The sequence below is a fragment of the Neopsephotus bourkii genome, unplaced genomic scaffold (genome assembly GCF_033783945.1).
Source record: "Neopsephotus bourkii isolate Nb327-2 ecotype Australia unplaced genomic scaffold, CSIRO-AGI_Nbou_v1 NB_333, whole genome shotgun sequence".
Classification (NCBI taxonomy): domain Eukaryota; kingdom Metazoa; phylum Chordata; class Aves; order Psittaciformes; family Psittacidae; genus Neopsephotus; species Neopsephotus bourkii.
In genome coordinates this window covers 1,060,368-1,077,139 of record NW_026900839.1, presented here as the reverse complement: position 1 = coordinate 1,077,139, position 16,772 = coordinate 1,060,368, and the positions used below count along the sequence as shown (strand labels likewise).

Below are 16,772 nucleotides of genomic sequence, written 5' to 3'. Positions count from 1 at the left end.
TAGCAGTCTCAATATATCCTTCTAAACATGAGTCCTTCCATCACTTGGACATACCTGACAGCAGCAAGAGGGACTGCTCACCTCTGCCATACCAGGTATGTTCATGTGCTAGAAGTTAGCAGGAACTTCCAGTTCAGCCTGCAATGCACAAGACAATCCCAGCTAAATAGAAACATCAGTCTTTTCCTATGTTTATGGCGACAACTTGAAAGCACTGAAGCAGGAAGAAGGGAGAAAGAGGGAGGGGAAAAAAGACTAGATGTCTTATTTCACTTAATGGGCAAGGTTTCCTGGGTCTTCTGTGCAGCTTGTTTAGAGAGCAGCAGAACTGGCACTGGATTTGGTTCCACTGCCCGCTACATTAGGTGGCTTTGTCCACTAATTGGGCTACAGAACAATGGTGTTGGAAGGGCTGCTGGTAGTTCTCCGGGGTGAAAACATCAGAGCCATCACTGTGCTGAAAGGAAAGCTGAGTAGACAGGGATGGCTCATCCATACACAAAATAGCATGTGTCTTCCTGTCTGTTCCCCAGCTTACTGCTGTCTTAACATTGCTCCCTGCTCCAACAGGCTAACAGGTATAGAAAAAAGACTGGATTTTTAAGGACTGCTTCCTATTAAGTCTCCTAATGGGGTGCAGGAAAGAGGCACCAGAGTGACTGTGAAGGTCTAACCTGGCACTGAGGACCCTGCACGCTTCTGCTGGCTTTTTTTTCCTGTTTTAGTAAAGTCATATGGCTTCTTAACAGTATTTACTTTGAAGCACTTCTCTAAATTCAAGTGTCCTAGTGGAAAATGGGACATAATGGTTCTAATTTAGCATTTTGGAAGTCTAAGACTGGAACAAGAAACAATGTGTGACTGTGAGCTGAAGACAAACCTTTTGGGTCAGGATTGATACATGATGGGAACACAGAGGAGTGGAACCAGACTTTGCAGATGCTGGGTTCCTGTTGTGGATAAGTAAGTAAACAACGCACAGAGCAGCACCATTGACAAGCACCAGAATGGAGAAAGGTGTTCTCTTTGCTTGGAGGTGGGTATTGCAGTTGTCTGAAGGCACTGGAACAAGTTCCAAAGGACAGCACAGGTGGGAAGGAGGATTGTGTGCCCCCTTCCCATGTTAAGTTAGAGGCACATGGACCCTCACCTGGGAGCTGAACCTTCCATGACACCCTCAACTTGGCTGAGTGTTAATGAGTCTCTATAGAGCTTTGGGGCAGTGCTACCTTTCTGCTTTCACAATGATACCGGTTTGAAGAACATGAACAATGAAGAGCTGTAAAATCTCTTTCGTTTCCTTTAAAAAAGGTTCTGGAATTTTACCAGCATCTGCAGCACCCAGTAGTGTCTGAACTGTTCAGAAGGAGATGCTTTTTCTGAGTGAGAATTCCTACTTTAGAGTTTATACATAGGAAAATCAAGCCACCCAATGTACTTCTGTCAGACTGTTAGCGTGGCAAGTTCCACTTGTGCTGTTCTGACCAGAAAATAGCACATCTCCTGTAACAATGCTGTTTCCTCTTGAAAGACCTAAACCTGCATGAGAAACTCATGGAGTGCCTTGCAAAAACCACTGCAGAGTAATCAGACTGCTTAACCTAAGAGGCTCCAACGAGTTAATCCTACAAACACCCAAGCAGCTGAAAGCTCCTTCCTCCCCACACGGTAACAACCACTCATCCCAGCTTTCAGTGGAGCACGCACTCAACTCCAAGTCCCGATCTCCAGACCCCTTTGTTCAGCAGCATTAGCACCAATGCCAGTCTTCAAATAAGAACCCCTCCAAGTAACAAGAAAACTCCATCTCTATTGCCATGTAGCCCTGTAGCAGAGGCTCCCACCCCTTCCTATATAGCACATCCTCCTAATCTGTGTTCTCAACTACGCAACAGTGATGTACAATGAAAGCTGACCACATACTATGAGGTTGTCAGTCCCATATTTCATCTCCTTCTAAGGCTACAGGAGTGGAGGAACATTCTCATTTTTATCCCGTTGTGCTTTTACACAGATGCTCCTCAGGGGGTGGGTTAAAATCCCAAAGAAAACCAGCAGTGAGAGCAACAGCCACTGAATTTGAAATGCAAATCAACAGCCATTGATTTGAAATTTTAGCCTAAACCACCTGAACACTCTCAGATATTGAATCAAGACACCCTGAGCTACAGAACCTTTTAAAGCATCCTTTCACATAAGTCATTGAAGTTTCAGTTAAAAGCACTTAAGGATGCCTCTCCACTTAAAACAGGAGTCACAGGAGAATGGCAGAGAGAAAGCATGCAGTTAAGTGATGCTACACAGTAGAAGGCAAGAACCACCAGGTTATGGACCGCCCCCCTCGCATGCCTGCACACCATGCAGTGTTACTACAGCACACGTTACGAGGACTTGGAATCCAGAGGCAAGTTCCCATCAGTTCAATATTAAAATGACCAGCACCATTAGAAAGCTGAAGGTGGCCTGGGCCCCATGGTGGATCAAGGCAGAGGATTCCTCTGTGACTGGCTAAGGATGGACAGGCAGTGAGAAGAACCAGAAGGAGAGGAGAAGCCAGAATCTCTTTGGCTGGAGGAGCAGAATGGGAAGGAGGCTGCATTTATGGAGCAGTTTGTGAAGCAGCTGCTGGAAGAATTGGCTTTGGGGAAGTTGGATATTTGTGCTGCTGACGCAGGATTCAGGAAGAAGGGAGAATGGAGGCAGCAGGAGTAGCTTCCATGGCTAGCACCAGCAGCGGAAGTGCTCCAAGCAGCCAGCACAGTGGGAAGCAAGGATGGGAAACAAAATCATATCTAAAAAGGAAGAAAAGATCTTCACTGCTTATCTAAGTAAAAAAAAACAACAGCAAAAAGAAGAAACAGAGGAAGGGGAAATCAAAAGAGGAGAGAGAAGCACCAGTCGCAAAGAGTTCACAAGGCTTTTTTCCTCCTTCCCCCAGCGTCACTGCTCTGGCTCTGACCTTCGGGGCCGGTATCTCCGATGGCCCGTTGACTTCCGCGTGGCCACTGCTGCAGTGAAGCCCACCAAGCAGCACAAGGATGTGGTGCCAAATTTGGCTGTGTCCAGCCAGCTGGGTGTTTCTGTCTTCAGGTATCTCTCAGCTAAATGCAGACTCATCACTACGAACCACAAGACTGAAGCAAACGCATCAATTCTCCGGAGCCTGCAATGCCAAAAAACAAGACACAAGGTAAGAGTTTAAACACCAATGAATCCCTTGGGGCTGAAGAAGGGAAGATGGGGAAAAGGTGGGGAGGGTACCCAGATTGAGGAGGTTGTGTAGGATCTCTTACTATGGTTTTGCCACCTGAAAGGTCAGCTCCATTTTCTACCAGTTTAGAGCTGCACTGGGAGTTTTTCATTCATGGTAATTCAAGATTAAATTGAACAAACCAAGGCACAGATCCAAAACAAGCTCTGCTGTTGCCATCCAGCAACCCAAAGAATAACAAGGAGAACGGTGCCACCCAGTACTACGTGTGCCATTCTGGCAATGTTCACCCCCTGGCTCACTGGGTCAAGACAAGACCTCCAACATAATGCAGTTGTTCTTTAAGTGAACCAGCAGAGAAGAGTCCACGCACCTGATCCGCCCAGCTAAGAACATGGCCAGCAGGCAGGTGAAGAGCCCAAGGACAGCGACTGCAACCTGGTGGTTCTTCCCGTAAGCCCATGCTGCACTCAGGTTCTCCACCATCTGCTCTGGGAGCAGCCGGAGCAGCTCCCGCCAGCGGACCACCGCCATGGAAGTGTCATTTTCCAAGTCTGCATGTGAGCTTGTGCCAGTCCTGTTTGGAGTGGATGCGGGACCAGAGGAGGCAGGAGCAGGGATTGCTGTGCTGGGTGAGAAGGGGTTGCCTGACCCATACAAGGCCATCAGAACCAGGAATGCACAGCTGAGGAAGGCCAAGAACCGCAGAAGTATCACCTGAGCTGGTGTGGTTATGGAAGCAGAAGAGGTGGATGAACATACATTCTGCAAAGAAAGGGAGAAACAGCTCATCAGAAGCTGAATGAACTCTAGTAAGGGTCTGAAATGGTGCTTTATGAAACACTTCCAGACTATAGCGTTTACCGGACAGTTTTGCTCAAGTCTTTTTAAGTCTCTGTACTGACACCACCAAGGTATGTTGCAGACTAGCAAAGAGGAACAACAGAGCTATGAGCAGAGGCCAAGCTCAGGCAGGGCAGCGAGGGAAGGAGGTGGTCATAATTCACTTCCCATTGTTCTTACTTGTCTTGTAATCTATAGTTTCCTGCACTGTACTCATAAATTGGCTTTCCTACTTCCCCTTTTCTGCCTGTTCCACTATTTTCCTTCCAGTTCTCTTCACTACCCCCCTAAATTCCTTCATCTCTCCCATACGTATACGTACCTGACTATAGGTCTTGTCTGTCTCACGGCGTTTGAAGTGGTGGCTGAGCAGCAGTGCCCGGAGCTGCCGGTTCTGATGTTTGATGTAATACTCCACAGCAGCCTGGCACGGCCGGCACAGCTTGTAGGTCTGCTCCAGGTGGTGCTTGTACACCTCAATCTCCTCATCATATTTGTTCTGGTGAGAGAACAGGAGAGGAAAAGTAGGTGAGAACTGCAGGTCCCTTGACCACTTGCTACTGGCATGAGAGCAAGGAATGCTTCCAGTTTCCAGTTCCAGAGGAACAGCCACTTGAAACCAGTCCTGAACAGTGACCAAGATGCAAGCCAGCATAAAACCAACTCTGCATACAGCTCCACGTCCCAGAACAGAAAACAGCCCTTGGAGAAGTCTGCTCTGATCCAGTTTCAGGATGCTGAATTTCTGTGGCCTGGTATTAAGACCTCATGAACTCAATACAGAAGGTGAGAGCAAATACTAGCATCGCTCTTCTCCTCCTCAAATGAGGGGATACAAAAGATGTGTTGCCCCTTTACAGCACTGTGCTGGAGAAAAGAACAACCTCCTTCCAAATCTCAGCCCCAGGCTCAAAGGCTGTCACTGTCTGAAGGCCTTGGTGATATGAGCTGCATAAATCATTAACAGCACTTGTAAAAACAGTGAGTTGGGTCAAAGGTACATTTTTCAGTGTCACTATAATGGACACATCTCTTTATCACAGATGCTTGTAAGACTTTTCCATCTCCACCCCAGCCTCTCTCAAGACCCTTGTACCAAAAGCATACAGCTGAAAGCATGCAGCTTCTTTGGGAGAGGGAAGTATAAAGATGCATCGCAAGCGGCCTTTGGACTTGCTGCAGCAGCTTCACAGGCTCCATCTGCTGGAACCGAGCAGGAATCACATGGGTGAGACCAGTAGCAGCAGATTTACCCCTTATTGGACAGGCCAGCAACGCTGAGGGGCCACTGCTGTCACCGACAAACCTCTCTAACCACGTTGGACAGCACAGTCCTGTTTCTGAGCTGGCACAGACACTGCAGCTCACTGAATGACTGAAAAAGGGCCAACGGCTGGCGTTACCTGAGCAAGTGAATAGGTCTGGCAAGGGACAGGGACTAGAGATAAAGCTGAGAAAAGGCAACCAGCCAATGGTGTTCTCATTAGGCATGATCAAATTTGAATCTGTTCCCTGAGTCATGCTGATTAAACTCATTCCAATTACACAAAGCAGACTGGATTAGGCAAGCCAGAGGATGAATGTATCCCACTATTGCACAGGCTTATAACCCCAAGGCTTTACCATAGTTGAAAGTGAAGGACTGCAGCATTGAATTCAGCGCATGAAACCCTGGGAGGCATGAAACTGTGAAGGAGAAACCCCAGTATCCTCCACACATATTAAGTAGTGGGAAGGCCAAGAAGTTGCTCAGCAGGAAATCCTGCTGTGTAACTGTGAAATCCCTTTGCCCTCCTAGGCACACATGCCTAACCAGGGACACGATGTGGCTCCACAGGATTCCTCTCTCACCCCACTAGTAAAAGCAGAGCAGCACAGCCAAGGCCTCAGGAAAAATCTACTCAATCTACTAAGGCTTCAAAGTGATTAGCAGGCTGTTGTGCCTCCCAGATCCTGCAAGCTCAGCTAGGTTAAGTACTGGAGGTGTAAGCTGATCTCAGCAATGTGAGGGTTTAGTTTTGGGCTCAAGCTTCAACTTCCACCGTCTATCTAGAACAGGTCATTACATTCTGGCTTTAGAGCAGGATTAGACTGCAACACCAGTCAGTAACCTTCTCTGCACTGGAGTGCCACATAGTGCTTCTGAAGACGCCCAGAGCATCATTCCACAGCACACTGAGAAATTCCTATCTCTCCTGCTTACTAGGCTGCAGCATGGAACTAAACAGAGCAGGAACAGCAGATAAATGCATTGGAATGCCTTGGACAAACGTTCTCCTGTGCCACCAGCCTCTAAGGAACACTTACCTCTTCCCTTGGTGAGAATGAAGCCAGTTGTTTGATCTTTGTGGTTTGATGGTTGTTGCATTTCTTGCAAAGCAGAATTTGGCTGCTCACCCACTGCTGTGGCTTGGTAGGATCACAGAAAGTCATAGCACCCGACACAACATGGTTAAGGTGTTCCATGTACTGAGCAGGGATGGGCTTGTTGTAGTCTCCATTCTGGCAAAAAAACAAAGGGGGAGGCAGGAGGGAAAGCAAATATGAGATCACAAAATCAAAGCTCGGTATCCTCTGGTTGATAACAAGAATGCTTAAGCTCTGTCAGGAGCTTTATGCTCCATGCATTCACCTCTGTAACAAAAGAAGTTAAATAGACAAAATGCTTCAAATCTTCTCCCTCCTCCAGTGTTCTGTACACTTATTGCAAGCAGCTGGTGGGGGTGGATTTTGGCTTAAGACCAGCTTTGTTATTTAATACCCTAAATACAGGAATTCAGCTGTTCTAACTGCAAACCCAGGGAATAATTGTTCCAGGCTTTAAAAGAAAAATTCTTAAGGCACTTTTTGCCCTTCGAAGCAAGAGAGAAGAATTTGTCTTTCTCATTCTACACCAGCACATCCCAATACAGAAGATTCTTTGTAAATTTTATCAAGTGATCAGTTCACAAATGCTCTGCACAGATCTACCACCGTCAAAACCCTGGATATTCACCTGTATTGGGCCTGGATCACCTTCAATGAGGAGCAGGGTTTTCCCTGCAAGGCCCATTCTACAGGGCACACACCTTCCTAGCCACCCATCAATCAATTTGTCCCCATACCTCTTGGAACCCGTTGTACTGTTCACAGTTGGGGCAATCCCAGCAGTTGCGATTCCCATATGGCACTACCGTGTCCTGATTGCAGAACCAGCAGTTCACTGTCACGTGTGTGGGCTTCTTCCTGTTAGGAAAGGAAACATGTCAGGCATGAACACTGGTTTCAGCTGATGTAAGGGAAAGTGATGGCTTTCAAACAGGGAAATGCAAGAGAGCCTGGAATAACAATCAATCTTCCCATTCAGCATGTTTGATGCTATGACTCAGAGCAGTCACTTAGCAATGAAAAGATGGACTGTGAAAGTAGAAATCAGTTCTGCCTGATGCTCATCTCTGTGCCAGCACCATGGACATGCCAGACCTTTAATAACAACCTTGTGAATAATCCACTTCACTGTTTTCCAGAGGCATATTTGGGGGTGCAAGTCCTCTCCATAACCAGCACTGTTCATATACATAAAGGGCGCAGTAGAGGTGCTGCTTAATACACAGGATTCTGGGAAGTGGAAGTTGGGATGCACAAGAACTGTGTATGATGCAGAAACCTAGGAAATGGGCTCATGGTTACAGTTCTATCCATCCTGCCTGTTAGAAATAAGGATGCCAAATTATCTTAAGGTTCAGGCACTGTAAATAGCCGTTTCTTCAGCTCTTTAGATATACAAGGAATTGAGTAATGAACACATCTAACCCAGTTTTTATGCACTGGAAGAAATGAAAATCTAATGACCTGGATCCATAAGTAAGCCCCTTGTTTTTGAAAAGAATCCTGTTAAAATAACAGTCACAAGAGAACCAGCTGTGACTTGGCCCCATTGCAACAGATGTTTGAGCACAGAACTTCAGTGGCCTGACCCTTGAGCTCACCTGCTAAAGAAGGTCTGAATTGTCTTGAAACTCAGTGCAACATCCAAAAGGAAGCTTCCTGGCAGGTTAAGGCAACACAGCCCAGTTGTCTGGGTTTATCAGAACAAACCCAACCACAACTCCAAGGGAGGGCAGCTGCTCAGGCAAAGCCCAGGCAGGGATTTGCTATGGCAGCTATGCAGACAGATGGACCCAGCTGCTACCACCCTTTGCTGCCTAACTCCACCAAGCTTCTGAAGTGGCAGGAAAAGCAAAGAGCAGGCTCACTGAGGGCCTGGAAAGCAAGTCATGGTAGCCAAAGTGCTTCCTGCTCTAGGAAATGTGCTCTGCTGCTACACTATTCTCCAGAGAAACATCTCAATGCTGCAGAGATGCTGCCTGCACCCTGCAACTAAATGGGCACGTGGGTCTCTGCTTACGTTAAGCTAGCTTCTCTCTCAGCCACCACCTCTGTAGCTGGATGCCTACAACCCCACTCCCATTTCCATAGACCACGTCTTGAAACCTGGTTCATAAACCACCAAACCCTCAGGTGATGCTTATGCCTCCTGTTTCAGTATTAGCGATGAGGATAAGCTTGAACTGAAGCCTAAGAAGCCAGAGTGCAGAGTGGATTCCCTGCCAGATGCTGAGAGAAAATGGCTGGAGCTACGAGGGTGACAGATTTTCATCTCAAAATAGATGCACACACCCACATCCCCTCTTAAAATGAATATTCACTGCTCAACTTTCTTCATTGCCAAGAGGGCTCAAACCAGTAAGTGATCCGAGTTAAAAATACCAGTACTGAAGCTAACAGCCAAAAGAAGAGGAAGTTTAAAGCAGACAAATCAAGGCTGCTAGTCCAAGTTATCCAGGAGCTACTCCTGTCCACAGCCATATGAAACATGGACACCTACAATTCCTGTTGGTACTGGTTTTATCTCACTATCATAAGTGTAAAAGCTATGAAAACACAGGTTTCAGTATGTTGACCACCAAAATACAAACCCTACTGCACTGTGAGCATAGACTGTGATAGCAAACACAACCTAAACTCCATCCTCCGGTCTAGGTTATTGCACAGGTCCTTGAAGGTGTCACCTTCATGTGACACCACCCTCTGGCACCCATGGAAATAAGACTGACACCACTTCACTCCCTACCTGGGACCTCTGACTTCCATGTAAAGTACGCAGAAGCACTACTTTCAAGGGTAACACAGAAGAGGAAAGCACACACCAAAGAACATAGCAAAGCATGCATGCTATAAAGCAATGTCACTCTCAGACACTGTCTGAGAACTTGCTAATATCAGAGACCAAATCCTTGGTATACTTGAGACCTTTCCATCTTTTCCAAAGAGGATTCCATTTCTCTCTTGCTGCTGCTGAAGTGCTACCGAGGGTTAAACAGCAGCCCTTCATTCTCACAATGTATACAAAAGAAACTTCTAAGTCCTGGATTATTTAGGATAAAAAGCAATAAGCCTTTCCTTTTGTGAACTTATAATCCGTTGCCACAGAAATAGGTGCAAAAAAATCAGAAGTTCCCAACCTGTTGTGTGCATCAAGATGGGAAAGAACCAACAAAGGTCATTTCAGGCAAGAATATGTAGGTAGGGTGCTAATTTTACAGTAACTGGGCATGACTCTAAAAACAAAAACCAAGTTGGAAAGACTCTCAAACACAGATTTAATGACTATGGAACTGTATATACCTTGACGGAATTTGGGCAGCGGTTGAACATGGTAAGTTAGAGCACACGCTGCTGCTGATGTCAGATAGACAATGCAAAACTAAGCATTTACCCCTGCACACCACCAGGCAAATCATCCCAAAGGAGTTTAGACTCTTAACACTGTATAAACCTGAACCAGCTTTACTGGGCAAAGAAGCACCCCTCAAAACAAAACCTGAGCAACAGGAAGTGATTGAATTCCCATGTAGAAAGATTCCACTCAGAGCTGACTTGCTGCACTAGCTCAGGATGTGGCCTGCACACCCAAAGGAGTGAGAAAACATTCCCAGGTTTGGGAACACTGTTTTGCAGGTAGATCTTTGCTCAAGACAACACTGGAGGGGAATACCTGGAGTGAATTCAGTTACGAGATCAATACTTAAATGTCCGATATAAAACACTCCTTTGTGAGAGACTATCAGACTCCTTTAGTTTGGTAACAAAAATCAGACTGCAGGTATAGCCATTGACAAACACTGGTTAGCAACTAGTCTGTGCCTCTCTTGGAAGGAAGACAAGTTCCTTCTTATATTACAGCTCCCAACACTCTCCACTACTGCCACTTACACATGCCTTTAGGGTCATGCTTAAGTCCACATTTCTAATGGATTGCCAGAACAACACTCTCCCTGGTAAATGCAAGTCTATTATTAATTATTATTATTAATCTGGATTGCTAAATAGTTTTATTTACATCTATTCCCCCCCCTCATTCTGATTTTCTAAATCATCAGATTAAGATGTTTGGGTTTCCATATTCTCAAGTGGATGTGCAGCTCTTCACTGGGTTACCCTCATCCTCTGCCAAGGATTAAAAGAAAAAACAATTCTCCATGAAAAGCATCTAAAGCAACACACAACTGCATTAAAAGCAATTATACAAACAGCTATGCCAGCAAATCTGAATAAACCCCACACACACACTAGGAAAATAAGCTCTTTTGCAGAGATCAGTTTTGATCAGAACATCACCTGATGGCAGTTTCACATAACCAAGGTATAGACCCAGCCCGTGGCACAGTACTGTCAGCATGGCTGAGTTAAGAAGCTCATACACAGGGAAGCTCCTGGGTGGCAGCTCCCTGAGCTGCTGTAATTCCAGGTTGTGCCCATATCCATCACCTGCCAATAAAGGGGTTTGCCAGCAAAGCCCTGATGCTAAACCCCATTTTCCAACAGGAGAAACACATCACAGCTGTCCAGATAGCAGCAGGCAAAGGGTATGAGAGATGCATTAGCTCAGAACTAGCAGTTGCGGACAGGGCTGAAGATTGAACCACAGAACCAGATTCCTAGCAAGTATTTAACAGGTTACAATGCAGCCCAAGAACCAGACTTTGTGTCTTCTAACAGGGAAAAAGGTGCCCAGTGGGCTGAGGCAGGGACACAGACCCACAGTCATAAACACCTCCTGTGCTGTCTCTCCCAAAAACTGTCTTCATGTAACTGCAGCTTTAGCATCTTTTAGTATCTGAAGAATACAGTCCATCAAGACAGGATCCTCCAGAAAGGTGCCTCTTTTTGCTATCTCTGCATCCCTGAGAGGCTCTCAACTAAACAAACAGCTCCTACTGGCCTTAGTGCGAGTTATCTTGACTTGTAGGAGCATCTTTTGCCATCACTGACCCAAAGAACCCTAAGAATGAGATGCTCTTGGGTTACTGTATACTGGTTCTGACAGGTCAGTAGCTAAAAATCAGGAGGGGCACAAAAGATGAAGGAAACGTGGCTACAGCTGCTAGTCTGGACTCAGCAACGGGACTTCCAACTATAGATAACAAGTAATCAAGCTGTGATCTTGAAGACAGATCACAAAACACATCAATTTTCCTATCTGGTCCAAACTCACGAGGCTTAAAGAGTTCCTGTGTGCACCTGGACATCAAATCTTGATTTCCCGGATACAAAAGCACAGTTAGGTGCAGGCAGTTACTGAAGTGTAACTCCACACATTGACAGCTATCCCAGAACCACCTCTCTCTAGGCTGCTCTGATATATTTTGTTCCCCCTTCTCCAGGGGGTGCAAAGGCATCTTTGCTAGATCTGTAAGTGCACTCATGCAGAAAATGGGGCAGATGGAAGGTTCATTTAAGTGAGGCCAAGTAAGGAATCAGGTAATATCAGAACATTGAGAAACACAAATATGCTGCCCCAAAGAATTATCAAGGTCATCTCCTGAAAACATTTGCAGCTCCCTGGCAGCCTTCAAGGACTTGGGAAGAAATGCTTTCCATTCCAGAGACCTTGATGAACCTAAGCAAAACAAATCCAATCTCTTCCCTCAAAAGGCATCTTAGCCTCATCTGGGTCAAAGAAACACTGCCTGCTTCACTGAGGATTGCTTTAGGCCACCAGTATTTCCTAGCTGCCCTAAATATGCCATAGAAATGCCAAGATAGGCTAATGCAGCACTGAGCATTTAGATGCTTACACGAACAGCGAATGCTTTACAGCAAACCTCAAGTATTTTATTGTGGATGTAGAAACACGCCTCTACCTCAGTGTGTAAACCTGAAGTGAACCTTAACGCAGTGAGCCCTTGGGACTGCCTTTTTCTTCTACAGAAACACTCATGAAATGAACAGATTGCTCAGGTCTGTTGTTATAAAGGCTGTAGTGCCTCCGATTCCATATATTCCTACACACCTTTCAAGCTATGCTGGATTAAAGCCGTTCAAATTAAGCTTTACTCCTTTAATGAAATCTGCATGCTGACTCCTCTCCTAATGCTTCTCAAACCTGATTCTCAATTGGTCTGTTTAAATTTGTTCTAAGGTCAGAAACTTGCCGTGCAACTAAGAAATAGCCCAAGGCTTCTGGTCTGTGATAACTCTGACTCCTGTCATCTCTGGCTCTACCATCCTCCCAAGTTTTGCCGCTGAACTGCAGTAACTGTCATCTCCATGGCCCTCTCCCACCGTCCCCACCGCACTCACGCTTTCACCTCCACACCAACCACCGCAAGCACCAAAGCGCTCTGCTTTCCTGCCTCCAACACGCCGGAAAACCAGAGGCAAACCCCGCACACCGCGGATGGCGAGGGGAAACGCTCCGAGTCCCGCCGGGGGGACGACAAACCCTCGGTGCGCCGCTCCGGCACACAAAGGCACGCAGCCATCCCAAGGGGACACGTTAAAACGCGCCCAGCCGTTCCCATACACGTTTTTGTTGCCGCGGCCGATTCGAGAGGGTCCCTCCCCGAACAGCCCCGCGCACAGGCACAGGGGCAAACCCGAGCCGGCCCCGCCAGCCCCGCTTGGAGCCTCCCCGCCGGCGCGGCCCGCATCCGCCCGGCCACCGCCCGCCTCCCGCCCTTGGCGGCCCTACCTCCGCGCCATGCGGTACAGCAGCAGCCCGGCGGCGGCGGCGCACACGGTGACGCCCAGCCCGGTGGCGGGGCCTCGGGCCAGCAGCGCCCCGGCTCCCTCCATGCCGCTCCCCCCCGCACACACACGCGGGCCACCGCTGTGACCTCGACGGCGGCGGCGCCGCTTTGTACGCGCCGAGTCCGGCCCGCTCCGCCCCTCCGGTCCGCCGCGGCGGAGGCGGGCGCCGTGAGTCACGGCGAGGGGCGGGAGGGGCCGCGGCGTGAAAGGACGGAGTCGTGCGGCGGCGCCGTGAGTCAGCGCCGCAAAGGCCGAGATCGTGGCCGCGGGGGCGGCCGGCGGGCCCGGAGCCGTTCCGGGGGGGGAGCCCCGGCGTGCCTGGCCCCGCGCCGCGCTCCTTGCGTGCTGCTATATTTAGACGTGATGCGTGACCGAAGCGGCTCCAGCGCCTCCGGGTGCCGGCCCTGCCGGGGATGGAGCCAGGAACCCAGGCCAGGGGCGGCTGCAGCGGCCGGAGTGGCGCTGGCACAGGCCTAAGCCTGGGGAAAGGGGGTTAAACCCACAGCTGCACCGAGGGGATTTGCACAAATGAAACCAGAAACAACGGAGTCTGCTGCAAGGCAATTAAATCTAACTTATATGTAACCACACCATCACTTTATGATTCTGATTGCTGAGGACAAAGGATAGCTGGGCAGAGAATTGTGGAAACAGAACGGGCAGAGGAAGAAGAGGCAGTTCCAAGAGAAGAGATGCTCTGCCAGGAGCTGCTTGGGGAGAATGGCCAATCCCTCCAGTTACACCGCTGTACCCTCCCCACTGATTTCAGAGCTCCCTTGTGTAGTCTCTGATCAAGTTACCCAGTCAATCACTGCAATAACAGCTCCCATTAGCCAGGGGACAGTATGGCAAGAGGAGCTGGAAGTGAAGCACAGCGCTCTGTGGGCAGGTTGTTACCTGTGAGCCAGAAGCTGGAGCCTGCAGCTCTGCACTGGCCCCCTCTAGATAAGCACAGCTCCGCAGGAAGCCCTCAGGTCTCTGTGGGGAGTAGGTCCCAAGTCAGTTCAGATCTGGTCTCTAGAAAGCAAAGGAACACCCATGCATGCTCTGCCCCTCTCAGCACGCAGGGGTGGGATTTGCTGGTTCTGCAGAACTGGAGGCAGTTGATGGTTTGACAGTTGTGCCCTGGGAAGGTAAAATGTAAAACCTCTCCAAAATACATGACTGACCCTGACTCCAATTGCACAGCTCTTTTCCTGGTTAAAACAAAGTTTCTCAGCATAATAGCCACAACTGGTTAAAATTCAGGAGAACCGAGTTGTGCCATCATCATGTTTTTAAAAAGCCACAAATGGAAAAGCTGATCATGGATAAATACTTGTACTGAAAGTGAGCTGTACATCTAAGCTTAACTGTAGTTGGGGTCTTAACAGTTCCATTTCTCTCTCAACAGATTTAACCATGGAAACGAATTCTGTGTAATAACAGTGACAATTTCCTCTTGATAAACGCAAGTGGATTTTTTCCATCTCTCTTCCATTATTTGATTATTTAGGGATTGTTTTATGAGACCAAAAGATAGGGAAAGGAGGAAGAACAACTCATTTAGCACATCAGGCCCTTCTGCAAGTCCTCTGAGACCTGCTACACTTGTGAGCTTGTCCGTTTTTCCTGCAGTCCCTCCTTCCTATCTGTAGTATCAGTCTATCCACAGATGCATTGTTTACTAGAAGTTTCCTCCTTAAAGGAGCTAATGAGGAACTTGAGCAGAACAGCTATAAATCATGGTGAGGGGTACAATCACAATGCAAGTGTGTATGACAACCATCAGTAAATGTGAATAATGTTGAGGGAATTCAAGGGAACGGTGGGTACCTAAAGGGAGGCAGTAAATCTTGTAGTGACAAGATAGACCTGAGCCATCTTTTAAATGCCCATGAAATTTAGTTTCCAAAGCTAAACTAACCAACATGAGTAGCTCATACTATTGCAGCAACAGTGTGTTGGTAATTTCAATTTAACTGTGAATTTATGAATGCGAATAGACTCAGTCCTGATAGTAGAAACTTTGTGGTCACTTCAGAAACAACCATAGTTTCATAACTTTACTGATAATGAAGCTACAAAGGGTCTAGTAATGAACCCTAAATCTGGAGAGAAACAGCCCAGGAAATGCTAACCCGTAACAAATGGTTACCTACCTTCCATGAAACTGGCTTGCTGCAGGAGTTGGAGTGGAATGAACAGGGGAAAAAGGTTTTGGTTTTTCTTTCACGACCAGAGAAAGGTTGGTTATTTTTAAATCCAGCTATCCCTTTGGAAAAAAAAACACTTCAAATTCTTCCCTCTGGTAATAGGCTTAATTCCATGCTCAGTGACATCAATGGGCTTGCTCACAGAGCATCACCTAAAAATGTTAACTCTTGATGGAGTTAAGGAAGCAAGGGTTAGTGAGCTCTTAAAACATCTCAGAGGAAGGAAGGAACAAGGATTCAATTATACTCATTCAGAAATTCTATTAGCTCCCAATAGAGCTTATTAACCTTCAGTCAAATTAAGACTAATTCTGTCAGGGCTGGTAGCAAAGCTCAAAGAAGAAAACAAAAAACCCAGCAGAATTCCTGATATGCCATCACATTGAAGCAGAACAGAAATTTGTTCACTTTCTCTTTTGATTCCTCTCTTCCCAAGTCCCAAACTCCCCAAAACGGTTTGCGTTCCCTCCCCTCATTCTCAAAAGAGATCAGCAGCCTACACATTTGACTGAGATTTTAGGAGTGAGCTCCTGCACCCTAACTACAGAGGAATGCTAATTTAAGAAAGCAAATCTCAGAAAATGTTTCAAAGTAGCAACACAAGTGCCCCAGTTCTCAAAAATAGAAGCAGCTCTGTAGGACAGTTTTGCCTCCTCCAAAGATACAGCTTTTGCTGCTCACCGTCGCCAGAAATAAAGCCATGCCAGTTTTTAGTTACTCAACTGCTTCCTATTTTAGCTTAGGGGTAATGTGATACATTCTTTTCAGTAAGACATAATAGAAATCAGTTATTTTTGCAGTTTTGCCTCATAATGAGGTATACAGGCATTGTACGCTGTTTGCTCTATGCTCTTCCAGCACACTGATGTCAAATGTGACCTCAAGTACCAGTCATCAGCTAGGTCCGAAACAGAACAGTCGTGAGGGTTTGAATCCAATTACGGAACCCATTATATCCCTGCAACAAAATACTAGCCTGAAAACTTGATCTTATAAAGGACTCACTACCAGGCTGTTTCTTATTGGGTTGCATGATCCTTCCAAGTCCAAAGTCTGCTGGATGTGGTCCTTGAAGTCAAAGATGTCTGTAAACTCTGGTTTATGCTCAAGAACTCAACACCTGCTCAGATCATGAGAAGCTCATTGTTCAGTTGAACAGGAGGGAAGGCTGAAGCTGCAGTGTTTGTCTCAGCTGCCAAAGCAAATGACAGTAATGAACAGGGGAGCATAGTATGGTCAAAGCAAAACACAAATCTGCATCTGAGTTCTCAGACAGTTTGTCCTGCACTTGCAGTAGTTATTCATATACTTTAATCACAAGGTACTGCTGCAATATGAGTGGTAAAGAGAGTACTGAAGTTAAAAGCATACTCCAATATTTATGAAATGACTATGCAGGGTATTTCATAGAATCACAGAATAGTTAGGGCTGGAAGGGACCTTAAGAT

At 46.9% G+C, this 16,772-nt stretch overlaps 1 protein-coding gene across 1 annotated transcript in view; it reads right to left on the bottom strand.

Moving 5' to 3' along the window:
* The window catches only part of TMEM201 (transmembrane protein 201), a 28,822-nt gene extending 15,529 nt beyond the window's left edge, over window positions 1-13,293 (bottom strand). Inside the window, exons 1-6 of the mRNA XM_061347892.1 lie at window positions 13,071-13,293; window positions 7,159-7,279; window positions 6,362-6,556; window positions 4,377-4,553; window positions 3,585-3,976; window positions 2,960-3,163 (exon numbers count right to left, since the gene is read on the bottom strand). Coding sequence (XP_061203876.1) covers window positions 2,960-3,163; window positions 3,585-3,976; window positions 4,377-4,553; window positions 6,362-6,556; window positions 7,159-7,279; window positions 13,071-13,174 — 1,193 coding nt within the window. The 5' untranslated portion in view covers window positions 13,175-13,293. The remainder of the gene's footprint in view (window positions 1-2,959; window positions 3,164-3,584; window positions 3,977-4,376; window positions 4,554-6,361; window positions 6,557-7,158; window positions 7,280-13,070) is intronic.
* Window positions 13,294-16,772: the final 3,479 nt, after the last annotated feature.